General features: G+C 43.2%; 3 protein-coding genes across 4 annotated transcripts; all 3 read right to left on the reverse strand.

Moving 5' to 3' along the window:
* Positions 1-58: 58 nt before the first annotated feature.
* LOC139424578 (protein LTV1 homolog) lies at positions 59-10,289 on the reverse strand. Of its 2 annotated transcripts, none has more exons than XM_071176554.1 (11): positions 10,101-10,289; positions 9,523-9,654; positions 8,262-8,471; positions 7,785-7,875; positions 7,544-7,676; positions 7,063-7,288; positions 5,937-6,064; positions 5,632-5,768; positions 5,390-5,442; positions 4,997-5,197; positions 59-595 (listed from the first exon to the last, which is right to left on the reverse strand). In XM_071176554.1, the coding sequence occupies exons 1-11, from the start codon at positions 10,101-10,103 to the stop codon at positions 482-484; spliced, it is 1,428 nt and encodes a 475-aa protein (XP_071032655.1). In that variant the 5' UTR covers positions 10,104-10,289; the 3' UTR covers positions 59-481. The 2 variants fall into 2 exon arrangements, with proteins under 2 accessions (XP_071032655.1, XP_071032656.1); XM_071176555.1 differs by having other exon boundaries at positions 7,785-7,872; positions 10,101-10,277.
* Positions 10,290-12,341: 2,052 nt separating this feature from the next.
* LOC139424580 (calpain-9-like) lies at positions 12,342-21,124 on the reverse strand. The gene is made up of 19 exons (XM_071176557.1): positions 20,822-21,124; positions 19,531-19,600; positions 19,166-19,284; positions 18,815-18,948; positions 18,390-18,558; positions 17,937-18,106; positions 17,757-17,834; positions 17,426-17,586; positions 16,962-17,119; positions 16,579-16,787; positions 16,309-16,345; positions 16,139-16,219; positions 15,326-15,383; positions 15,012-15,076; positions 13,645-13,713; positions 13,434-13,512; positions 13,082-13,198; positions 12,858-12,916; positions 12,342-12,725 (listed from the first exon to the last, which is right to left on the reverse strand). The coding sequence occupies exons 1-19, from the start codon at positions 20,990-20,992 to the stop codon at positions 12,699-12,701; spliced, it is 2,031 nt and encodes a 676-aa protein (XP_071032658.1). The 5' UTR covers positions 20,993-21,124; the 3' UTR covers positions 12,342-12,698.
* A 481-nt stretch (positions 21,125-21,605) lies between these two features.
* LOC139424581 (TAF5-like RNA polymerase II p300/CBP-associated factor-associated factor 65 kDa subunit 5L) lies at positions 21,606-27,165 on the reverse strand. Its single transcript, XM_071176558.1, has 5 exons — positions 26,989-27,165; positions 26,351-26,492; positions 25,999-26,103; positions 25,060-25,841; positions 21,606-24,903 (listed from the first exon to the last, which is right to left on the reverse strand). The coding sequence occupies exons 2-5, from the start codon at positions 26,487-26,489 to the stop codon at positions 24,106-24,108; spliced, it is 1,824 nt and encodes a 607-aa protein (XP_071032659.1). The 5' UTR covers positions 26,490-26,492; positions 26,989-27,165; the 3' UTR covers positions 21,606-24,105.
* Between the last annotated feature and the right edge of the window lie 4 nt (positions 27,166-27,169).

Here is a 27,169-nt window from a genome sequence, read left to right on the forward strand (position 1 = left end):
TTGGGCATTGAAATATAATTGAATAACCAAATGAATGTCACACACACACACAACTGTAAAATAAAACAAGACTAAGTATTTAATTTTTCTCAACAAAAAAACACCAGGAAGATTCTTTAGCTTTATTGTATAAGGTAAGAAGGGTTAGTGAACTGCACTCTGATGACTGACATGCTAACTTCAAAACAGTTGATCTATAAAAAATTTTTTTGCCTGAATTAGCATGGTCCCAGATCTGTTTGTGCAGTCTTGCAGACTTACTGTCATGGTGAGAATGATCATAGGAGTTGGGGAGAGCACAAACAGATCTGGGACCAGGCTACATTAATCTCTGAACACTTCACAAAAAAATGCCACACAGCCCATAGTCCTTGTGTTGGGGGTCCTCTGCAAAATGGCAGTTGCAGGGTTGTTGTCCATCAGTAATCCAGTTAAGAGGATGAGCACAAAGTCAGTCCCAATTCATCTTGCATCTGGGCAACTAAGACAGCTTTAGACCCTGGACGTTGGAACGCAGGTTCAACATTTGTTTCTCTTGATAGACCTTTTCCTGTTTGAACGCCTCTTTGTTGGCCTTTTTTTCTGTTCTTCGCTCCTGTAGAAACATTCAAGAAATATGTTGTCAATGGTGAAGGACAAAAAGCATTCTACAAGATATCCAAAATACTTGAACCGTATTCATAGATGACGCTTACAAAAAAAAAAATGTACATTGTATATCATTTCAGCAAAAAAAGAAACGTCCCTTTTTCAGGACCCTTTCTTTCAAAGTTAATTCGTAAAAAAATCAAAATAACTTCACAGATCGTCATTGTAAAAGGTTTAAACACTGTTTCCCATGCTTGTGTCAATGAACCATAAACAATTAATGAACATGCACCTGTGGAACATTCTTTAAGACACTAACAGCTTACAGACGGTAGGCAATAAAGGTCACAGTTATGAAAACTTAGGACACTAGAGGCCTTTCTACTGACTCTAAAAAACACCAAAAGAAAGATGCCCAGGGTCCCTGCTCATCTGTGTGAACGTGCCTTAGGCATGCTGCAAGGAGGCATGAGGACTGCAGATGTGGCCAGGGCAATGTCCGTACTGTGAGACGCCTAAGACAGCGCTACAGGGAGACAGGGCGGACAGCTGTGCAGTTCCTCGCAGTGGCAGACCACGTGTAACAACACCTGCACAGGATCAGTACATCCAAACATCACACCTGCGGGATAGGTACAGAATGGCAACAACAACTGCCCGAGTTACACCAGGAACGTACAATCCCTCCATCCGTGCCCAGACTGTCCGCAATAGGCTGAGAGAGACTGGACTGAGGGCTTGTAGGCCTGTTGTAAGGCAGGTCCTCACCAGACAACACCGGCAACAACGTCACCTATGGGCACAAATCTACCATTGCTGGACCAGGCAGGACTGGCAAAAAGTGCTCTTCACTGATGAGTCGGGGTTTTGTCTCACCGGGGGTGATGGTCGGATTCACGTTCATCGTCGAAGGAATGAGCGTTAAACCGAGGTCTGTACTCTGGATCGATTTGGAGGTGGAGGGTTCATCATGGTCTGGGGCGGTGTGTCACAGCATCATCGGACTGAGCTTGTTGTCATTGCAGGCAATCTTAACGCTGTGCGTTACAGGGAAGACATCCTCCTCTCTCACGTGGTACCCTTCCTACAGGCTCATCCTAACATTCCACCAGCCATACTGCTCATTCTATGCGTGATTTCCTACAAGACAGGAATGTCAGTGTTTTGCCTTGGCCAACGAAGAGCCTGGATCTCAATCTTATTGAGCACGTCTGGGACCTGTTGGATCGGAGGGCTAGGGCCAATCCCCCCAGAAATGTCTAGGAACTTGCAGGTGGAAGAATGGGGTAACATCTCACAGCAAGAACTGGCAAATCTGGTGCACTCCATGAGGAGGAGATGCACTGCAGTACTTAATGCAGCTGGTGGCCACACCAGATACTGACTGTTACATTTGATCCCCCCTTTGTTCAATTTCTGTTAGTCATTATTCAATTTCTGTTTGTCACATGTCTGTGGAAGTTGTTCAGTTTATCTCAGTTGTTGAATCTTGTTATGTTCATACAAATATTTACACATGTAAAGTTTGCTGAAAATAAAGGCAGTTGACAGTGAGTGGACGTTTCTTTTTTTTGCTGAGATATAATATACTCTGGAAAAAACTACATCTTTTTGTTATTTTGACAAGTTGTCATTTTCTGCAAATAAATCCTCTAAATGACAATATCTTTATTTGGAATTTGGGAGAAATGTCAGTAGTTTATAGAATAAAATAAAAATGTTCATTTTACCCAAACACATACCTATAAATAGTAAAACGAGAGAAATATAAAAAAAACTGGGTAATATTGCAGTGGTCTCTTTATATATGTATACATACAGCTCTGGAGAAAAAAAAAAAAAAATATATATATATATATATATACAGTTGAAGTCGAAAGTTTACATACACCATAGCCAAATACATTTAAACTCAGTTTCACAATTCCTGACATTTAATCCAAGTAAAAATTCCCTGTCTTAGGTCATTTAGGATCACCACTTTATTTGAAGAATGTGAAATGTCAGAATAATAGTTGAGAATTATTTATTTCAGCTTTTATTTATTTCATCACATTCCCAGTGGGTCAGAAGTTTACATACTCTCAATTAGTATTTGGTAGCATTGCCTTTAAATTGTTCAACTTCGATCAAACGTCTCAGGTAGCCTTCCACAAGTTTCCCACAATAAGTTGGGTGAATTTTGGCCCAATCCTCCTGACAGGGCTGAGTCAAGTTTCTAGGCGTCCTTGCTAGCACACGCTTTTTCAGTTCTGCCCACAAATTGTCTATAGGATTCAGGTCAGGGCTTTATGATGGCCACTCCAATACCTTGACTTTGTTGTTCTTAAGCCATTTTGCCACGACTTTGGAAGTATGCTTGGGGTCATTTGTCCATTTGGAAGACCCATTTGCGACCAAGCTTTAACTTCCTGACTGATGTCTTGAGATGCTGCTTCAATATATCCACATTATTTTCCTGCCTCATGATGCCATCTATTTTGTGAAGTGCACCAGTCCCTCCTGCAGCAAAGCTCCCCCACAACAGGAGGCTGCCACCCCCATGCTTCACGGTTGGGATGGTGTTCCTCGGCTTGCAAGCCTACCCCTTTTTCTCCAAACATAACGATGGTCATTGTGGCCAAACAGTTCTATTTTTGCTTCATCAGACCAGAGGACATTTCGGCAAGTACAATCTTTGTCCCCATGTGCAGTTGCAAACCATAGTCTGGCTTTTTTATGGCGGTTTTGGGGTACTGGCTTCTTCCTTGCTGAGTGTCCTTTCAGGTTATGTCGATATAGGACTCGTTTTACTGTAGATATAGATACTTTTGTACCCGTTTCCTCCAGCATCTTCACAAGGTCCTTTGCTGTTGTTCTGGGATTGATTTGTACTTTTTGCACCAAAGTACGTTCATCTCTAGGAGACAGAATGCGTCTCCTTCCTGAGCGGTATGAACCAGACTTGTGGAGGTCTACAACTATTTTTCTGAGGTCTTGGCTGATTTCTTTTGATTTGAACTTCTGACCCACTGGAATTGTGATACAGTGAATTATTAGTGGAATAATCTGTCTGTAAACAATTGTTGGAAAAATTACTTGTGTCATGCACAAAGTAGATGTCCTTACCGACTTGCCAATCTGTAGTTTGTTAACTTCTTGGATATAGGGGGCGCTCTTTTAATTTATGGATAAAAAAACGTTCCCGTTTTAAACAAGATATTATGTCACGAAAAGATGCTCAACTATGCATATAATTGACAGCTTTGGAAAGAAAACACTCTGACGTTTCCAAAACTGCTAAGATATTATCTATGAGTGCCACAGAACTGATGCTACAGGCGAAACCAAGATGACATTTCAAACAGGAAATGGCCCAGATTTTGAAGGCGCTGTGTTCCAATGTCTCCTTATATGGCTGTGAATGCGCCAGGAATGAGCCTACACTTTCTGTCGTTTCCCCAAGGTGTCTGCAGCATTGTGACGTATTTGTAGGCATATCATTGGAAGATTGGCCATAAGAGACTACATTTACCAGGTGCCCGCTTGGTGTCCTCCGTCAAAATTATTGCGTAATCTCCAGCTGCGTGCATTTTTCCATTTGCTTCAGAGGAGAAACCCAACTGCCACGAATTATTTATCATCGAATAGATATGTGAAAAACACCTTGAGGATTGATTCTAAAAAACGTTTGCCATGTTTCTGTCGATATTATGGAGTTAATTTGGAAAAAAGTTTGGCGTGGTAATGACTGAATTTTCGGGGTTTTTTCTTAGCCAAACGTGATGAACAAAACGGAGTGATTTCTCCTACACAAATAATATTTTGGGAAAAACTGAACATTTGCTATCTAACAGAGTCTCCTCATTGAAAACATCCGAAGTTCTTCAAAGGTAAATGATTTTATTTGAATGCTTTTCTTGTTTTTGTGAAAATGTTGCCCGCTGAATGCTAGGCTTAATGCTATGCTAGCTATCAATACTCTTACACAAATGCTTGTGTAGCTATGGTTGAAAAGCATATTTTGAAAATCTGAGAGGACAGTGTTGTTAACAAAAGGCTAAGCTTGTGAGCCAATATATTTATTTCATTTCATTTGTGATTTTCATGAATAGTTAACGTTGCGTTATGGTAATGAGCTTGAGGCTATGATTACGCTCCCGGATACGGGATTGCACGACGCTAGAGGTTAACAAGAAATTTGTGGAGTGGTTGAAAAACGAGTTTTAATGACTCCAACCTAAGTGTATGTAAACTTCTGACTTCAACTCTATATAAAAAAATGGAGCACAGTATTCCAACCTATGACAATTGTTCCAGGAGCTTTTTCAACCATTTTGTTACCAAGCCAACAATAAATTAATTCTCAACATGAACACCCAGTAGGGAGGACAAGACAGAGCTATTAGCCCTGAGTATAGTAACCCACCTTGCGCTCTTCTCTGATAGCCTGTTTCCTGGCTTTCCGCTCCTCCTTGCTCTCCTCTCGAGGTCGGGGCTGTGTGGCAACTCGGGGCAGGTCTGAGTCGTTGATACGCTCCATGCGCTCCGCCTGCTTGGCTGTCGGGCCCCTCCCGGGAAGGACGTCCAGAGGAATGCCTGTCCTGGTAGACACTCGGATGGGCTTTGCCTGAGAAGAGAACACAGAAATACACTAAACGGTCATATCAACAGCAACAGCCCGGAGCCGATTCCTTGAATTCACAACTTAGTAGCTAACGTTGGGTAGGAAGACGAGCTAAAAGCCTCACAAAATGTTTAACGTTAGACATGCAACTTACTTACTTCACTTAAACAACCAACAGAGGAAAAAATGTCTTACCTTTGGTGGATCTTTGATGATTTTTGGATGGTTATACAAATTTGAATAGGTACCTTGGATAGTAAAGAAAGGATTTCAATATTCATTAACAAAAAAGGAAAATGTAGTAATTATGGTAATAAAGATCTAGCCAATAGGTATGTCATCAGAACAGAATTGTCATCAGGCATGTACTACAATGGTAATCTTAAAGTGTTAGTTACTGAACAGACAATAGCAACATGTTTAGTAGACTAACTTACTGATAATGGTTTCACAGTCCCACTTCTCTGCCGGGGCCGTCAGGACAATGGTCTCCATCTCCTGTTCCTCTTCATCCTCCTCCTCCTCCCTCACCACTGGCAGCTCTTTAGGACCCAGGGCATCAGGCCTCCGGTAGCTGAAAGAACATAGTTGATTCAATTACTGTCATTATCTATAGTTAAACACACATACACACAAAGAAATGCTTATGGTAATTCATTGTGTCCAATGAGGACTTCCACCTCTGTCTTTATCTAAGAGTATTGCTATGGCAAAAGAGTTACACACACACACACACACTCACTCTAACTCCTTCTGTTTGAAGTAGTCTTTGATGACCTCCTCCAGGCGAGCACTGTCTGGCTCGATATGCCCTTCCAGCTCAGCGTTGTCCAGGGCCCCAATCTCATCCTCATCAAACTGCTCGAAAAACTATGGGCGACAGAAATAAACAAGTTCTAAAAACGATACAATGACATTCATTGAAATCATTGTTCGAATTAAAGGAATATCATAAGTTGAAATCAGCACCTGAGTGTAGGGCTGTTTTGCGGTGACCGTATTACCGCCACACCGGTGGTCACGAGTCATGAAGGCAGTCAAATTTCACATGAGCGTTTAGTCACGGTAATTAGGCTTCTCCAAGCTGATGCTGCTGCTGGTGATCAGTAGCTTACCAAACTGCCTGGTACTCAGCACTCGATTGTCCCTCTTATCACTCTGGCATCAACGCAAATGTAAAGGAAAATCTAATCAAACACTTCATGAGAGCCAATGAGCTCATGTTGCGGCACATTTCTATAGGCTATGCTATTGCAGGAGAAAGCAGAGTGATGGCCGCTAATAAAAAGAGGAGGATCCCATCAGCTTTCTATAGGCTCGGCCTACTATATTTATTTCTCAACTTTCCTAATATTAAGCACATCGCTTTCTCTTTACAACAGGAGTATAGACTATCTGGCTGGCATGAAAATAAACTGTGGGGAAAAACCTCCATCACTATTTAAGTGCATAGATGACATGGATTTGTTTCCCACTGCCCCGTGTTTCGATGCAGGTGCATGATAATGGTCAAATCTAAATAAGTAAAAATGTTACACATATATTAAATAGTATATGCAAAGACAAGATTAAATTAAGAATAGTCTGATGGGTGACAATATTAGCCTATCACTTGTGAATGATGCCCAGCATAAGAAAAGAAAAAATGCTAAATGTAGATGCTAAATGTGTTTGTTAATTAACGGTCAATCACCGCGAAACCGACAGTTATTTGCTTGACAATCACCGTCTGACTACATTTTGTGACCGCCACAGCCCTGAGTGTTTATGCTGTTAGATCAGCCAGTCAACCACAGTTTATCTTTTACCAAAGGTCACAAAATGCAACCCAGGTCCAAACCCCAAAAGTATGTCCGGGGCTCACTGACCTTCTCAAAGCGGTCGTCCAGCAGTGTGAGCTGTTCGTTCCTCCTCATGACTGACGAGGTCATGGAGTATTCTGTGAAGCGAGTTTTCGTCTCCTCGTCCATGAACATGAACTCCCGGGGGCGCCCCTCGCCGTCCTCATCACCAGAGACACCGCCCTCGGAGTTAACGTCTCCCTCAGAGTCGCTCTCCTCTTCGTCTGTATCCTCCCACTCTTCATCACCATCACTGCAATATGAGAGTGAGTGAGAGAGTGAGTGAGAGAGAGAGCGAGGAGGTTTCCAACAGCGCAAAGGGACTTGGGAGAGCACGGCTTTATTGTGACAGGACTTCAATTAGCAGATGTTAACCAGCTCTTAGTAAGAAACTAAAAACACAAAAAGCAATCCTCTCTCTCTCAACAATTGTAATTTGATTGGTATAGTGAATGGGACTAAGGGTCACTAAAAATAAAGAAAACTGATATAAAGTTTACATTCTTACCCCACGCCAACAGCTCCTTTAACATCGTTGGCCTTCAAAATGAAGTCGTCATCCAGCACGTTGTCTGGGTCGTCAAAGTCAAAGTCCTCGTCGAGAGCAGCTACGATGTCTGGGTCCATGTCCAGCCTGGGTCCTTTGAGAAAAAAAACACGAGGGGGGGGGGAGTTAAAAACTTGGAAGAATTCACTGATTTAGAATCATGACCTGGCATTTGGTTTTGTTACTGACGGAGGCCTCTTACCTGAGACGGGGGCAGCTTTGTTCAACATTCCCACCTCCTCCTCAAACTCTGACGCAAACACAGAGGAGGGCAAGTTGAAGGAGACGGTCTGCTGAAGTTACAAAAGCATAGTAGGTTTAATACTTCCGTTTATCACAATGACCTCAAAAATACTGGCTACCCTACTCGCTGTTGCTATAAAATGTGTAGTGGTTATTAAGAGAAATGTAGTCATGATAGCTAATGTTGGCCCCATACCCCATCCTACAGTCACTCCTACCACAACCTAAAATACACTATGTATTGGGGAAAGTGGGGAAATTTGATCTCACAAATGCAAGCCTCTTAAAAACTACTCCAGCTAGCTACATTGTTAGCAAAGGACAAGATCATTTCAACTTGTATTTTCACCATCGGCGGTTTGGTCCAATATATAGCCCAAACATTCACACAACCGTTCCACTCAGCAACAACCACTGGACCTCCTGTTAAACTTACAGGATTAACCTTTTCCTCCTCCTCCTCATCTTCCTCGTCATCATCATCCCCATCCTGGAGGTCATGGGTACGTTTGCCTCTCTGTGATTTGCCGGATGAAGCCCACTCTACGGGCCGAGCCGTTTCTCTCAGGTGCTGCAGGTAGTTGTAGTCGTCGTCGAAAAACACCCCAAACTCCCTCTGCTCCTCTCGCCGCTTGTCCACCTCCACCTGAACACAGACAGTAGAGTAAGTGGTTACGGACCATGAGACAAAAAAATACAATTGTGCACATAAAGCAGGATTTTAATGCACCAAATATCTTGGTTGTCCTTGGCCAATGAATATCTACAACAAATATGTTTTTGACTTGAAGTGCAACTCTTCTACTAGGACAAGTAGCCTAAATATTGTAACCAATGGATGTCTTTTGATGAAAACTGTGACCATTTCTTCCATTGCAACACTATATACCTGAGTAAAGTTTGGTACATATACTAACACAGTGGGTACTAGAACCCCTGGGGGTACTTGGTCTATCCACAGGGGGTACTTGACACGAATCTCAATCAAAATGTACTTATAAAGCCCTTTCTACATCAGCAGATGTCACAAAGTGCTTATACAGAATCCAAGCCTAAAATCCCAAATCAGCAAGCAATGCAGATGGAGAAGCACGGACTCTCAAGACTCATGCACATGAGTGGGTACTTCAGCGGTACTCTGGGCAGAGCAAAATTCAGTTTCTATGCAATACTCATGTAAACACCCTACTCTGTTAATCTTAATCGGCGTAAGGTCACATTAAATCGCAGATTAAAACACTTGCTTTTCTGAGCAATCTTTCAAATTAATAGGACATGTAAACAACTTCATCGGCGGTCCAGCGGTGTCTCTGATCTGCGCATGCGTTAGCACCAGCACGAGTGAAATGAGTTCGGTACAACTAAACGTATGCGTTTTAGAAGTCGTTTTTCCACATACAAACTTTACATGTCCGAACTCAGAATCAAATATGCTTCCCGAAAATAACATGTTCACTGTGGTAGAACGTTTATTTTGATTGGGGATTTTAGGCATTTATCAGAGCGTCAACAGGTAACCTTTTCAGAGGTGTCCAGATGTGTCCATGTAAACAGGATTATTAGGGGAATTGTTCTTCTTGCAAAACATGCATATACGTTTTAATCAAACTATTATATTAATCTGACTATCCACAGTAATCTCATTATTAACCATACTCAGTAACCGGTTGGGAACCACTGTAATAACACGTTCTTACCTTTTGTGCGGGTAGGAGGACATGCTGTGGTGCTTTCTCGTCAGCAGCGAGGGGGTCCCTCTGACTTCTGTGGACCAGGTGGAAGGTCACCGCTTTCTTCTTGTCAATGAATGCCTTCTTCCTTTTATTAGGCTAGAAAAGAAAGACATGTAGATAATGCAATTTGTTACATAGGCTTTGGGTCAACTGCATCAGGCTCAGATGCAGCAATATGTCAGTGACCTGTGTTGAGTGGTCACTGTTCATCACAAGCCCTTTGTACATGAGGGTTAGGCAGTAAGAAAGGAAGAACTGTTCTGAAATGTAAATTGATGTTCATGCACTAGCTAGTTAGCTAACTTAGCTTAACTTGCTAACAACCAACACACAATCTAGTTTGTTGGCTATTGCTAAAACGATCAAACTCACCCACACTTGAAACAACATATTAGCTAGCTAACATGTTTGGTTTAGTAGACATTGATAAGCACAACAGTTGGCATTATTAATGTAACGCTAGTAAGTTAGCTGCCTGTCTGTCTGTCGACATAGATAGAATGCAAAGCTAAAACAACGTTGGCAGCTGAAAGTGTGCTTACCATAGTTCAATTGGATCGCTGTGAACACACTTTCAAAGTATTTTTACAAAAACGTTTCTGACAGTTATCTCGCGCTAAAATAGTGTCATTTACGGGGATGAAAAAAATAAATGTCAATGTTGTTTATCCACGCGGACTCCTTCCTCACACGCTGCTTCTACCATTTTTGGAACAAACCATTTCACAGGACAAAAGGGGTGTACTTTGTTCACTTCATACATTATATCAGATGGCTGGCTATACATTCTTGTATTTGTATTAATATATTATGTTGTCAAAGTATGTATTCTCTATGAAATAATTGTTCATTGAAAACCAATTAACTGAAATGTAAGTAGCCTGGCGGGTAGGAGCGTTGGGCCAGTAACCGAAAGGTTGCTGGATCGAATCCACAGCTGACAAGGTACAAATCTGTCGTTCTGCCCCTGAACAAGGCAGTTAATTTTTTTTATTAACACATCAATGCAGAAAGTACATGGAGGAACACAAGTATATATGAATAATATACAAAGGAAAATGGGGCTAGGGGATACAATATCACATTACACAAGGACCTTAAGGGACAGACATACTTATACTTCTAACAGTTGTTTTGTTAGAATATTTAATTGTCTTAAAATATAGTTCAATTTCTTTTTGTAAGGTAAGAAAATGTGTTTTGTTTGTAAATTTACATTTGTGAATATGAAATTTGGCACGACAAATAATACAATTAATTACATAAAATTGTTTCAATTTATTTCTATCTTAGGTAAAGAATCCAAGCAGTACATCTCTGCACAATAGTGCATAATCGTTGAGTTTATGTTTTTCTTAAACTTCTTCATATAGTGGTTGTCAGGATAATATTTATGAATAATTTTAAAGGAAACGTACTTAATTTTGTTAACAAGTAGGTTCTGAGGGTCAGGTCTTGACACTCCTGAATAATAAAGCAACACCTGAGCAAGGCAGTTAAACTACTGTTCCCCGGGCGCCGATGACGTGGATGTTGATTAGGCAACCCGCCGCACCTCTCTGATTCAGAGGGGTTGGGTTAAATGCGGGAGACACATTTCAGTGGAAGCATTCAGTTGTACATTGACGAGGTATCCCCATTCCCCTAATACGTGTTCCCCTTCAGTTGGTATAACCCAGACGAGCAAACTAATCGATAATGAACAACAGGAATCGATCACAGCATCATCCAGCTCAAGACTTCCCGATATTTTGTGTAACCTTTATTTAAGAAAGTAAATCAGATAAGAACAAATTACTATTTACAATGACGGCCTACACCGGCCGAACCCGGAAGTCGCTGGGCCAATTGTGCGCCGCCCTACGGGGCTCCCAATCACGGCCGTTTGTGATACAGTCTGTTTTATTTTATTGGCACGAAATCTACAAAGCTTTTGTAATGTGAGGTGAGCAATAGCCAATGAGAGCTCACCAGAGAAGAAGCCAGTGAGATTACTTTATTTTGCATCACAAATAACGCGTAGAGAACAAATTACTATTTACAATGACGGCCTACACCGGCCGAACCCGGAAGTCGCTGGGCCAATTGTGCGCCGCCCTACGGGGCTCCCAATCTCGGCCGTTTGTGATACAGTCTGTTTTATTTTATTGGCACGAAATCTACAAAGCTTTTGTAATGTGAGGTGAGCAATAGCCAATGAGAGCTCACCAGAGAAGAAGCCAGTGAGATTACTTTATTTTGCATCACAAATAACGCGTAGACTATAGAGAAGGAGCGATTACTACCGCTAGTATACTTTTGCACTTGCCTTTAATCAAAGCCACATTGTCAAATCGCTACAGCTCTGAAGTTCACAAGCAATGTTATTAAATTCTAAATGTTGGCTAGGTATTTCAACTCTGGCAAGCGTGAATGTCTGACTGAAAATATTTCAGGCTGCTTTGAGCCACTGCTCCTTGCAGCTACATTAAATAACACAATTGTTTTCTTGAGACAGCGTGGTATCGACAATCCTCAACACCAAGTGAAGAATCTTGCAGCGTGTGATATCAGAGCCCAAAATCAATATCGACTCATTGGAGATCCACCATAAATATTTGCTCATTTAAGTAGGGCAATTTGTTTAATTTCTTCTTAGCATGCTGAGAAAGGATTCTACATTTGAATATTTATGGACAAATCTAAAGCTCAGACACAGACAGCAGATATTACATTTTCATAATATAATTTTTATTTAGTTTAATCCCAAACTGAGAAATCAACTGAAACGGTGTGTCAACATGAAACTTTAAAAACTTGATCAGTGCATTATTTATTATTGGAGCATCTCCGTAAACAGAATTGAACACAAATCCCCCTGATTGTCAAATACAAGAGGCATAACTTCCAAACTGTGGCACAAGTATGTTGGTTTCGTTTTAAAACAAAATGTCTCTATTGAGTGAATTCAAGAGAGACAAAGGCATACAACGTTAAAACATAACTATAACTATATAGCGTATGTTTTATGCATGAATTATAACTAGTGTATCCGCTAACCGCGTTCCCAGCGGGAACGACTCGATATTAGTGTATTTGCAAAGCAACACATATTGCACCCCAAGCCCGTTATTTTACTTTGTTCTTCCACTGGATCCTCTTCAGACGTTCATGGAAAGAAGGAGGAACTGAAAAGACAAAAGTTATTTCATAATCAAAAGCAAATCATGTCTTGGTGGAAACATCACACCGGATGGAATTTTACAGTGGAAACATATTATACAAAATGTAATGTTCATATTATACAATGTTTATTATACCTGCAGTATGTTCATGTTGACCTGACCTGTCTTGCTTTGGTCCAATGCTTGGAAAACCCCTGGGGGAGGACAAATATATATATTTTTGTCAACAACCAATATAACATTGGGTATGTCCAACAACTCCAAAGCACTAAACATGTTGAGTGTTTACTTGTTCCATGAAAATGCAAGTTATTTGAGCAGATATATCCCATAAGGTGGTACAGTCCCTTGGTACTCACTGAACATATTTTCCAGGCGGACGATGCAGGTGAGGTAGTCATCAAAGTCGATGTCATAGTTCTCGTCAGCGAACCTCAAGCCAAGCAGCTGGAGGAGCTTAGTGTTCAGATGCATGCCTTGGATGGTGAAGACAGAATGTTACTAGTTAGGCTCTGATTCACACCTAAAGTCACACTTTTGTCTTTCTGCCCCCCCCTGAAATGTCTTCTTGAGAAAGTGTGGGAGTACTCACAGAGAAAGAGACCTTCAAGATCAAAAGACAGGATTCAACACTAGCATTCTACCATTGAGATATGACCTTCTATGCAGGCATTCTGTGCTAACCCCATGTACCACGCTGTAGTCTCTCACCTGCTGCTTTCAGAGCTATGCGGAGCTCATAGGAGGACATCTTCCCTGACCGGTCCGTGTCATAAGAAATGAAGAGCATCTGCAACCAACGCCATAGACATCGTTATCACCTCCACACACACGTTCAATATTAAATTGACGTCATAGGCTATTGTAAAACAATGTATATGATATTGTAACTGACAGCAACATGTTGTCATGCTGTACTTACAATCCATTTCTTCATCTTTTCCCAGAAGACCTTGAACTCCTGAAACTCAAGCTGCCCTGAATTGTCAACCTGGATTGATCTGTCAAGGCAAATAACGTACATGACCAAAAGTATGCTCGTCAAACATCTCATTCCAAAATCATGGGCATTAATATTGAGTTGGTCCCCAATTTGCTACTCTAACTCTTCTGGAAAAGCTTTCCACTAGATGTTGGAACATTACTGCGGGAACTTGCTTCCATTCATCTACAAGAGCATTAATGAGGTCGGGCAATGATGTTGGCCGATTAGTCCTGGCTCGCAGTCGGCGTTCCAATTCATCCCAAAGGTGTTCGATGGGGTTGAAGTCAGGGTTCTGTGCAGACCAGTCAAGTTCTTCCACACGATTGACAAAACATTTCTGTATGGACTTCGCTTTGTGCACAGGGGCCTTGTCATGCTGAAACAGGAAATGTCCTTCCCCAAACTGTTGCCACAAAGTTGGAAACACAGAATTGTCTAAAATGTCATTGTAAGTTGTAGTGTTAAGATTTGCCTTCACTGGAACTAAGAGGCCTAGCCCGAACCATGAAAAACAGCCCCAGACCATTATTCCTCTTCCACCAAGCTTTACAGTTGGAACTATGCATTACATGAGGTAGTGTTCTCCTGGCACCTGCCAAACCCAGATTCATCCATCAGACTGCCAGATGGTGAAGCGTGAATTCATCACTCTAGAAAACACGTTTCCACTGCTCCAGTCCAATGGTGGTGAGCTTACATCACTTCAGCTGAAGCTTGGCATTGCGCATGGTGATATTTGGCTTGTGTTTGGCTGCTCGGCCATGGAAAATCATTTCATGAAACTCCAGACGAACAGTTTTTGTACTGACGTTGCTTCCGGGGGCAGTTTGGAACTCGGAAGTGAGTGTTGCAACAGAGGACAGACCATTTTTTACGCGCTTCAGCACTCGGCGGGTCCCATTCTGTGAGCTTGTGTGGCCTACCACTTCCCGGCTGAGACGTTGTTGCTCCTAGACGTTTCCACTTCACAATAACAGCACTTACAGTTGACCAAGGCAGGTCTAGCAGGGCAGAAATTTGACGAACTGACTTGTTGGAAAGGTGGTATCCTATGACAGTGCCATGTTGAGTCACTGAACTCTTCAGTAAAGCCATTCTACTTCCAATGTTTGTCTATGGAGATTGCATGACTGTGTGCTTTATTTTATGCACCTGTCCGCAACAGTGTGGCTGAAATAGCTAAATCCCCTAATTTGAAGGAGTGTCCACATGCTTTGTATATATAGTGTACATTGTAAAAGCATGAATCCAGTAATGTATTTTCCAAAGCCTCATTATAGGCATTTAGGAGAGGTGAAGGATACATCCATCAGGTTGATGATGCTGTGGCAGGTGTTGAGACTCAGACCGTCAAACTTGATCTCTCTCCCTGAAGGAAAAGAGAGGAACATCATAACAAATTCCTGAAATAGCCATGACCATATTATAGGATCTGTAATCCATGAAAGTATAACCTCACAGACCCAGAGTGTGCAAGTCATTTATCTTTAAAGAGTCAAGAGTCAAACAATGTGCGTGTGGATGTGTATTCAAGTGGCATTCGTTGAATTGCTCTTTATGCTAACGTCTTGAGTTGTAATAACACACAATGGATGGAACTTTTAAGAGGGCTGCTTACTCCTGCTAAGTACTCCATTCAACACCTGCTGAAGCTCCCTGGCAGAGATGGCCTGGTCCTAAGGAGAAGACACAATAGACAAACAATGATATTCTGGCTATGACCAATGAGTGGCGCACACGTTTCAAAGTTTATTCGCCACAGGACACAACAGGTGCAAAACAGTACAGTGAAATGTTGTACATTGAGAGCTCTTTCAGGTCAGTGCCAGTACCTTATTCAATGTGTAGGGGTACTGGAGTGGTTGAGGTGGGTTTATACATAAAAAGTGACTGGTTGTAGGATATACATGTAAACAGGGCTGAAAAGTGACTGGTAGCAGGAATATATAAATACGTATGGTAATATACAGTACGGATGGTAATATATACATGTAAACAGGAGTAACAGTGACCAGTAGCAGAAATAGATAGATACTAATGGTAATCAATAATCAATTAAGCGCAGCGTAAATGGTAGCAATAAATCAAATCAATAATAATTTTAGCAGCAGCGTAGGTATGAGGGGGTGTAAGTGTGTGGCATCAATAATGAGTGTGTGAGTGAGGCTGCATGCGAGTGTGTGTGTGTGTGTGAGAGAAAGAGTGACAGTGAAGGTGTGTGTGTCAGAGTGGGAAGAGTGTGTGGATCGTCTGTGGGAGTGGGATATTATAAGAGGGAGAGCAGTAGTTGTTAGCCATTTAACAGTCTTATGGCCAGGGGATATGACATCACTGTATTCCTTTCGACATGCTTATAGTATCTGAATCAGTGACATTGCCAGTTCAGCAGAGACAGCTCTCCTAATTTCTTAGAAGATTTTCATTTTCTTACCGAACCAGCAATCTTTTCAAACATTCTCCTCAGTCCCTTCTCCTCATCCGTCTCCTCCTCTGGTAGACTGGGCATTGGAGGCTGAGAGATACATCACAATACATCATCAACAGGAAGTACAGAGCGTCTCAGCGTTGCAGTTTTGTGATATTCAACAGCAGAGTACTTACATCTGGCAAATCAGCATCTACTGTGTTACCCATCTCCCTGTTGATGACAACATCCCGTGATTAGCTTTCTCAAGCCACAAACATGAACTTGTCCAGCACATCTTACATTGAACGACAATTTAGGCTACATGCCATGTTAAAAGTCAAATACATCTTAGCGTAGATCGGCTACAGCCATCAAGTGCTTTCATTCAACCTTTCCCTTAACCAACTATCTGCTGGAAACTAATACTGATTCACAGGCAATACTCCCAAACGTAAATATCATACATGGTTCCGGCTGCCTTCTCCGAGAAGATGCGTATGATGAAGTCGGCCTCGTCGTGGGGCTGGAAGGTGGTGGGCACCAGCAGGTAGTTCCCTGGGGGCAAGGTGAAGCGCTCGGAGATCTCCCTCACGTTGATGTAGGTCTTACTGCGAGCCTTGGACCCATTGTACCGGAAGAAGTCTTTCCCCAGATGGTCCTCATCTGCAGGGGCCTGAGGGAGAAGAGAGAGGGAGGGACATGTTTTTAAAGACCCTTCAAATAACGAATGAGTAACTTTGTGATTAACAAAATAACTGTTACTATAGTATAGCATGTACTAGGAAATTGAAAACCAATGTATTCCTATTGTTTGTGCATATGGTCTCTTGCATGCAGTGTCTCTAACCTCGTAAAGAGCAAAGCCAATGGTTTGCAGGTCCAGTCCCTCTTTCCTCAGCGCACGGCGGTTCTTCTGCATCAGAGCGATGACCACGCTGCACTTATCATTATTATCGTCAGCATGCAGCAGGGTCAGCTTGAACTGAGGGTTGGTCCAAAATGTATCTGGGGGAAAACAGGTTTAAATGGTTGTATTACTGCTGGGCTGGAACAAAAAGCCTATATACACTATCTGGCATTCCAGAATCAGGGTTGGTCACTTCTGGCACAGTGGATTCATCATAAAGATACAATTGGCATTCCTTTTATCTGGGTCATCAAACTTTGTATGAACCAAGCTGACTGTCACATTGCGAGGCTCAGACGTTCAGATAGAAATGTACTGTGTAGAATATATATGTTAATCATGTATAATAGGGAATCAAGTCAAGTCTATTCATTACATTTCTGTCTGCAGCCTTGTCCTCTCACCTATGAAGTTTCTGCAGCCGCCTGCGGTGGAGCCCCGGATCCAGTTGCCCTCGAACATGTTCACCTCCCATTTCCGCTTGGTGTCGTCCGTCAGAGAGTCCGGCGTCAGGTTGCAGATCTCTATCTTATCGTAGTTGGCCTTGAAATCCTCAAACTCCATCCTGAAACAAGCAACCATTTTGATTCAGAAAAGGCTTCACTGTATACAGGATTGGACCCAGACCTTGTCCGGTAACTCTTCAGGGCCACTGGAAAACCTATTGCTGTTGAACATGCGGGATGTAGTGCCAGATGTAAACCTAAAACTATTAAAATCGCTGTTGTTACTAACCAGAATTCCCCATCATCCATGGAGTTCTGAAGAATGCGTTTTTTCTCAGAACTGTCGATTACATTCCACTCCCTAGACCTGTAAGAGAGAAAACAGATAACAGAATAACCATGTTCCCATAATGGTCATTTTTGTTCCTACTCATCTCAGCAACGCCTGATGGAAATTAACTGCACTCACTCGTCACTCCAGGCACCGTTCCATTCCACCTGTCCCCAAGGGTTCCTGATCCGGATCAGCTTGACCTTTTTCCCTCTGTAGTTAACCTCCTCAAGGCCTGTGATGGAGTAGGCGTGTCCCTTCACCAGTCCTGAAGCTGTCTGGGCCTCTGACTCAGCAGAGCTGGTGATCTGGAGAGAGCAAAAATCACAATCTGTATCCGTCACCAAAGACCAGGACTGTCTCTCAGACATGGACCCGTATTCACAAAGTGTCTCGTAGTAGTAGGAGTGCAGATCTAGGATCAGGTCCATCCTGTCTATATTATCTTATTAGTTGTGATCTAAAAGACAAAAACTGATCCTATATCTGACCGGCACTTCTATTCTGAGACGCTTTGGAAATACAGGACCTGGTGTCTAAGGACCCCATGTATAATGGTCTTCCAGTGAAACTGGTTTAGGAGGCCCTTACGTCTATAGAGCAGCCCATCATTGAGCCTCTGTCGTAGGCCTTCTTCATGATGTTGAAGAGGTCGGTTGGAGCGCTTTTGGTCTCGTACGTCTCCCCAACGCCGCCGGTGAAGTCCTCCATGGCCTCTAGGGTAGAGCCTCCCTTCAGGGACTCATAGCTCCCGTTCAACCTGACAAGACAAGGAATGGAATGGGTTAACTGGGGATACAACGGGCATCAAATAGCAGGCATTTGAAAATTAACCCAAGCTTTGCAGCTAGTGTACTGCATGCATTTGGTGAAAAATTGGTTGCAATCATCCAATGCTCATGTTTTACATGAACTACACACTATCAAGCAAACGTGACAATAGTTGTACAAAACACCTATTTTAGTTTGCATAAATGTTATACCTGTACTTTTCAAAGTTTACAAGTTACGCATACTTGGCATAGGCCTTCTCCAGCAGTGCGCTCCAAAACTCGTTGTTGGAGGCAGAGTGGAGCAGTACCAGGCGGTTCCTCACAGCAGGCAGTCGGTCATCCACCACCACGTCCAGCCATCTGTTGTGCTGCCAGAACTGAGGGGAGAGACATGTCAGACTATACTTACGGATGACTTCCTTCAACTAAAGAATTATGTAATCACTGATGTCAATAGAGTAAGTACGATGTAACAATTAACATGTAAGACTGAAACATTCGGTGAATAATGTAATATTGTCATATAGATAAAATACAATGTTCTGTCAATACATGTGAAGGGGCAGTTGATAGCTGTGTAGTGGGCGAGTCTACCTGGAAGTGGAAGATGCCGGCGTAGCTGCGGTCAAAGCCCTGGTCGTTGGGCACCACTCTGGCCAGGGTCTCCTTATGGAGGGTCAGAGAGGCAATGGCCGCCAGGAGCCAGCAGTCCCCTGGGTGAAAAACATGTGATGAGTCAGGACCTACACACTGAAAGCCATGGACATAACCTCCCACCTTAGCTGTCGTATGTAATGCTATAGAGTCTAAGTCTTCAACTCAAGGCCCGGGGGCCACATCAGGCCCAGAATCTGCTTTCTTGTGGTCCCCAGACAAATATCTCATTGTTATTTCTAGTGTTTGGATATCGATGTATGATATACGATTTGTATCATATAAGAAGTACTATGTATACAAACCTAGTGCTCCTTGACATATGTCTGTCCTATCAGCCCCACCAACTATGAATTCGGGATTCTCACAAAGTTCCTGTAAAAGAATAGGAGCAAGTATAAGTGGCTTAGTGACAGTGGAGAAACAGGTTTTAAAAGGAGATGGGGTTTGGAGTGACTCTGCCACTTCGGGAAGGTGTGTTCACATTCCTGGTGTCTTAAATCAGTCAAAGTCCCCGCGGAAACACAGAGAGACGGTACAACTATTCATTCACAAGGATCAACCAAGAGAGAAATGCTTAAGGATCACAAAAAAGGATCTTAGTTGGATATTTCCCATTTTAGTCACTAATGTTACAGGGAGAGATGGTTTTCTTAAGAGGTTTGAGGTATGCTAGTTTTAATAGTTGATCACAGATCTTAATAGTTACACATTGCAGTATCAACCTTGGCAAGGCACTTCATCTCAATGGAGTTGTGTGGTCAGCGGTATGTATTGAAATGCACAGTGTAAATGTTTCTGTGGACATATAATGAGTAAAAACTGATTAGCGTAAACTCTTACGATTAGCTAACCTCTCTGAGCACATAACCTGTCAACCACCACTCCCAGCAACGTCAGAGAGAAACCATTCAGCGCAGGCTTCAAGGCTACATTCCAGAAGACTGTGCCCTACACGTGAGACAGGCACGTACAGTATCTCCAGCTTCAAATGTGTACATAGGACATTTTAAAGTTTAAAAACAAACACTGCAGAAAGGGAATTAGATATTAGCCAGATAAAAGTATCAGCTAATATATTCCTTTCTTGCAGAACTGGTTTTAAAGGGATGGTTGGATAAAAGCTCGTCCTCAACAGACAGAACTGGCTTGGTCTTGAGTGTTTGATATATATTTATTTTATTTTATTTGACCTTTATTTAACTAGGCAAGTCAGTTAAGAACAAATTCTTATTTAATGACAGCCTAGGAACAGTGGGTTAACTGCCTTGTTCAGGGGCAGAACGACAGATTGTTACCTTGTCAGCTCGGGTATTCGATCTTGCAACCTTTCGGTTACTAGTCCAACGCTCTAACCACTAGACTACTTGCCACCCCTATAATGTGAATAAGGTAAATATAAGGATTCTATACTTTAACATTGCAAAGTGGCTTGCCTTCAGAACAAATTAGCACAATCTACCTAAACAGAGACCCCATCCAGGCCATTCACTCGCAACAATCAACTGCAAATGTTCTAAGTACACTGTAATTACTGTATTCTTTCAGTCACATTAGCTCCCTCGGAGTAGACCCTTTGTACTGTAGCTTACATACCCCAGGTCTCTTCCATTCAAAGTTGATGGGCACGCTCTGGCTGTAGTAGAGGGATGAGTCGCAAGCAGGGAAGTCTGGGTCCTCAAACAGTTTCTTCTTCTGTAGACACTCCTGCCTCAGCTGCTCAAACGTCTTCCCATCCGCTTGGGTGCTGATGGACTTGGCGGGCATCTTGAGGGCTCAGACTAAAGGGGAAACTTGGGAGAGATGGAGAAGGACAGTGTGTGTGTGTGGGGGAGAGATGTCCCTTGTTTGTGAGCAGTGACAGAGACTGGGAGAGAGAGCGGTGTTGGGTGTTTTGCAAATCCTGTTTCTTTGATGTGTATGTGGTTTGGACGGAGTGACAAGCCTGTCAAGCAGGTGGGTAGATAGGTACACACCCTCCTGACAAACTGGTTTGTTCATTCCCACGGCAACACACCTTACCTCACCCACTTTCCCTGCCCAACTGGCTGTTACTCCTCACTCTCTGATATAGGAGTTCACTATAGAATGTGTTCAAGAATGTCAGGTTTTTAGGTAGTGACCGATTTGTCATCACTGCTAACATGTTATGCATATTTGAAGTGGAACAGCACAAGTTCAAGTTTTAGATCTTAAAGATCAGGATCATTTTGTGGAGAAATAGTTATTAAAAAGCCATTTAAAAATAAAAACTCTCAATTACAAATAGAAGGCTGATATGAACAGAAAATGTCTGTCAAAAAACAAATGGATGCTTGTTAGATCTTTACCATTATAGATATGAAGCCATATAAAACACTCCAAAGTCCCGATCTTTCTCTTAACTTTATCAATTCATCTTCACCCGCAAACATGCAACAGGGTGCCATCTCTCTTGAAAAATAAAAACCAGGTACAGCCAGTCAAGAGATTACAAAAATATATTTACACTTCTCAGCATATTACAAATAATGCCACTGACAGAATGGTAAAGAAACAAAGTACAGTTGTCATTCTTTCCCTGTGATTACTCTCATATTGGTCGCAGTTCAGCGTTTCATAGCAATGCCAACATTCTCAGTTAGTGGTGATGACGTTTAACAACTGTATGAGGACAAATCCTGGGGAGATGCTGATTTTTAAACAACTCAAGTAATCGAATAGCCAGAGACCCACTTTTTGTAGATCAATGTGAATTTTGTGCATGACCGAATAAAACAGGTGTTGACCCTCAAGGCACTAGACCCAAAATGCAATCCTCATCCGGAACCATGCCAAGCTAACATTCTACCTGGAAACTCTACTTAGATGTGAATTTATTGAAAATATTTGGGAAACCTGAAAAGTTATGAGGTCTCACTAGTAGAACCCATCAGGTGGTGAAAATGCCATAAATCAAAAAGTTATTTCCAATGAACCTACCCTTTTACATGTACAGTTGAAGTCTGAAGTTTACATACACTTAGGTTGGAGACATTAAAACTCGTTTTTCAACCACTCCACAAATGTATTGTTGACAAACTATAATTTTGACAAGTCGGTTAGGACATCTACTTTGCGCATGACATAAGTAATTTTTCCAACAATTGTTTACAGACAGACGATTTCACTTATCACACTATCATAATTCCAGTGGGTCAGAAGTTTACGTACACTAAGTTGACTGTGCCTTTAAACAGCTTGGAAAATTTCAGAAAATTATGTCATGGCTTTAGAAGCTTCTAATAGGCTAATTGACATAATTTGAGTCAATTGGAGGTGTACCTGTGGATTATTTCAAGGACTACCTTCACACTCAGTGCCTCTTTGCTTGATATGGGAAAATGGGAAAATCAAAATAAATCAGCCAAGACCTAAGAAAAAAATTGTAGACCTCCACAAGTCTGGTTCATCCTTGGGAGCAATTTCCAAATGCCTGAAGATACCACGTTCATCTGTACAAACAATAGTACGCAAGTATAAACACCATGGGACCACGCAGCTGTCATACCTCTCAGGAAGGAGACGCGTTCTGTCTCCTAGAGATGAACGTGCGAAAAGTACAAATCAATCCCAGAACAGCAGCAAAGGACCTTGTGAAGACGCTGGAAGAAACAGGTACAAAAGTATCTATATCCCCTGTAAAAATGAGTCCTATATCGACATAACCTGAAAGGCTGCTCAGCAAGGAAGAAGCCACTGCTCCAAAACCGCCATAGAAAAGACAGTCTACGGTTTGCAACTGCACATGGGGACAAAGATCATACTTTTTGGAGAATTGTCCTCTGGTCTGATGAAAAATAAAAATAAAAATAGAACTGTTTGGCCATAATGACCATTGTTATGTTTGGAGGAAAAAGGGGGAGGCTTGCAAGCCAAAGAACACCATCCCAACTGTGAAGCACAGGGGTGGCAGCATCATGTTGTGGGGGTGCTTTGCTGCAGGAGGGTCTGGTGCACTTCATAAAATAGATGGCATCATCAGGCAGGAAAATTATGTGGATATATTGAAGCAACATCAAGACATCAGTCAGGAAGTTAAAGCTTTGTCGCAAATGGGTCTTCCAAATGGACAATGACCCCAAGAAAACTTCCAAAATTGTGGCAAAATGGCTTAAGGACAACAAAGTCAAGGTATTGGAGTGGCTATCACAAAGCCCTGACCTCAATCCTATAGAAAAGTTGCGGGCAGAACTGAAAAAGCATGTGCGAGCAAGGAGGCCTAGAAACCTGACTCAGTTGCACCAGCTTTGTCAGGTGGAATGGGCCAAAATTCACCCAACTTATTGTGGGAAACTTGTGGAAGGCTACCCGAAACGTTTGACCCAAGTTAAATAATTTAAAGGCAATGTTACCAAATACTAATTGAGAGTATGTAAACGTCTGACCCACTGGGAATGTGATGAAAAAAATTAAAGCTGAAATAAATCACTATTATTCTGACATTTCACATTCTTAAAATAAAGTGGTGATCCTAAATGACCTAAGACAGGGATTTTTACTTTTAAAATGTTAGAAATTGTGAAAAACTGAGTTGAAATGTATTTGGCTAAGGTGTACATAAACTTCTGACTTCAACTGTAACTTCTCATTTTGGCATTGTGGATATAAGCATCAAAATTAAACCAAGTCATTTTTTAGTATGTTCAGATTAACATCTCTTTTCTACTCAGAGATCTTGTCAAAAACTACCTTGAGTGGGCAATTTTAGCAAGTGACCTTTTGACCTGAAATTAAACCTCTCTGTAATTGGCTTAGGGAAGATAGCATGTATGTCTCCATGGTGACCATGTCTGAGACCCTCCAGATACAACAGTCTTTTAAAACAAAACTAAACAGACAGGCCAGACAAAACAAAATGTCTACTGTCCATGTTTTTCTTGCGCCGTTCCCGTCACCAGGAGCAAGTTACAGGCCATGAACTGGACGTTGAGCACGTTGCTGGTGTTTCCCGTGTAGAGCCCCACCAGCTCGCTGGACGAGCTATCCGCGTGGGTCGTCCCATGGGAGTTTCGGATGTCCCACACCCTGACTGAGTTATCCATGGAAGAGGAGGCCACCAGGCTGCTGTCGGGGCTGAACGACAGGCTGGTGACACTGTCTGTGTGACCCCTCAGGTCCTTGACCAGAGCGCCTGAGGCCAGGTCCCACAGCTTCACCCGCTGGTCCTCGCCCGCCGACGCCAGGTACTTCCCATTGGGCGCGAAGGCTACAGACAACACAGGGCCGCGGTGGCCTGTGAACAGGCGCACTGACGCCCCCTGCTGGGTACTCCAGAGGCGGACAGTTTTATCCGTGGAGCCTGTGGCTAGGTAGTTTGAGTTCGGGTGGAACTTGACACAGTCCACATCTGCTAGGTGGCCGGCGTAGAGCCTCAGGGGGTATGTCCTGGAGAAGGTCCAGAGGCGGGCAGTGCGGTCGTGGGAGCCGCTGGAAAAGTAGAGGCTGCAGGGGCTGACGTCCACGTCCCAGACGGGGTAGGCGTGGCCCTGGTAGAGGGCCGTGTTGGTGAAGCTGCCTAGGTCCCAGTAGCGAATGGACGTGTCCTCCGAGCAGGACAGCAGGCCTGAGCTGTCTGTCAGGAAGGCCGTGCGGAACACCGGACCGCTGTGGCCACGCAGGGTCTTGATCTCGCTGCCCGAGCCGTCCTCTTCATCTGCCTGAATACAGAGGGGGAAAAGCGCATTGACATTTTCAGAGGAAACACCATTGTACTGCCTAGATATGTGAACATTTCCCATAATTGTCAGCAGGGATACCAACATCTTAAAATATACTATTTCTGTAAAAATCCTAACCAAAGAAAATCCTCTCACCTCCTCTTCCAGCACGTCGCATGCTAAGCGGATGTGTGATACGTCGGCCCGGTGTGGCCTGGCCTTCAGTTTCCTGGCCCTAAGGCTCCATAGCTTGACGGCCGAACTGTCGAACCCGGCGGCCAGCAGCTTGCTGTCGGCCGACACCTCTGCCGCGTTCAGCAGCTGCTCCGTGTGCTGGAAGGCGTAGAAGCACACGGTGGTGAGTGATGGTGGCCCCTCACGCACCTTCTTAATGCAGTCCTGCAGTGCCTCCAGGGCCACCTCGCTCTGCGGGATCCCTGTGGGGACCTCCACCCCCGCCGCCTCCCCTCGCTCAGGGCCATCCGATCCCGACCACGAGGAGGTAGAGTTGGGGGCCGTGGTGGCGGCCCCGGCGGCTCCCGCTCCCGTCGTCCCATACAGCTGGTAGTCGGTGCGTGGTGAGGAGGTGACCTCTACCTGGACGTGGGTGCTGAGGGCCCTACAGAGGGTACTGTTGTCTTCACTCTGCAGATAGCGTAACAAGTAACTGTAGGCCGGCTCCGTCAGGTTTACCACGTACTTGTGGTCAAGGAAGGCCAGGAGCTTAGGGTTGGCGTTGACATCCTGCTGGGTGAGGACGTGGCGAAGCTGCTCCACGGTGGAGCGCTGCTCGGCGTCCCCCAGGAAGAGGCCGTGGAAGCGGCTGTAGAAGCCATCCACCGCCCCCTTCAAGCTGCAGCGCACCATGTCCAGGTGGAGATAAACAAAGAGCGGGTACAGGACGCAGCTCACCTCCTGGCCCCATGGCAATGCCGCTTCTGGACCGGAGAAAATAAACAAAGAGTAAGGCCACGATCTTATGCCCACAGTAACTAGCATAGCATTTACAATATATTGCTTCATACTAAGTGGTAAGCTAGTATAATGTTGCAAAGCAGCGTACATATCATCAGTCTCTACACAATTGTGAAGTACCTGAGAGAAAATTGCGTAGTCTGGAAAATTGGGTCTCGTACTGTTGAGGGTCAGCTTGACAAGGGGCAGCAGAGACAATGTTTGCACACCCCGACTCTGCCTGCACTGCTCAAAGAAAGAGAGACAATTAATAAGATTAGATATACGAGTAATCACCATGAGTAATCACCTGTTAATACTCATCCTAAACTGAAAGATGATGCTTGAGCTTCTCAATAAGTAAGATTTGCTGAATCATGTCTGCAAAAATAGTTGGCATCATTCACCCATTCAATCTGTGATACTAGTTTCACTTGATTTGGTCACTGATCTTTGCATTTGATACCGGCCAGCTGCCAATTCAAAGCCTCACCTGTGAGGTTGGCAGCCATCTCCTCTGCGGACTGGGACAGTTTAGCCCCCTTCAGGGAACTTTCAGTATCCACATACTGCCTCCGCTTCAGGTACTGAGCTACAGTGTACTGGATCTGCTCCGTGCGTACCCGCTTCATAACCTGGGAAAACACAAAACAGTATAGCAGCCTGGACAAAAGTAAAAGGCTTTATCTGTGCATTAAGACGTTGTTTAGCTGATGTAACCTACTGCATTGCATTAACATGTTAGTTAACTCATTACAAACACTGCTAGAAACTAGATAGCTATATTTATAGCTTCCTGGGATTACATTGACCCACGAGTAATTAACTTCAGTGCTGTTGAAGAGAAAAATGGGCTGTATGACTAGCTAACACTTGCCAACGGAACCATTCAATAAAACTGCTAGCCAGTGTTAGCAAGGGTCGCCATGGAAACTTGGGAGAATGTCCGTACAAGTGAGCAACAAATGCACTGGTAAAAATACGCACCAAACAGCTTAAGCAAAGAGTATTTATTGCAGTCCTGTCATTAGCAAAATAACGTTAGCCAGCAGCTAAAGTTAGCTAAACTAGGCCCTTCGAACTTTAAGCGGGTTTAGCGAAAAACATCTCAACAACATCATGGCCACTCACTGCATATCGTGCTGATATTCTTCCTTGTCAGTTACATCTATTAAGGAAATTATATTTATGCAATGTGATTTGTTCTTATCACAAATATCCCGCTGCCTTTCGTAGCAACCCCATCATCATGTATGTCCACCCCTTCCATCAAATAGCAGCTCGCTCACATCTTGGAGTCATCGATTGATCG

The sequence above is a fragment of the Oncorhynchus clarkii genome, chromosome 13, assembly GCF_045791955.1.
Source record: "Oncorhynchus clarkii lewisi isolate Uvic-CL-2024 chromosome 13, UVic_Ocla_1.0, whole genome shotgun sequence".
In the NCBI taxonomy this organism is placed as follows: Eukaryota; Metazoa; Chordata; class Actinopteri; order Salmoniformes; family Salmonidae; genus Oncorhynchus; species Oncorhynchus clarkii.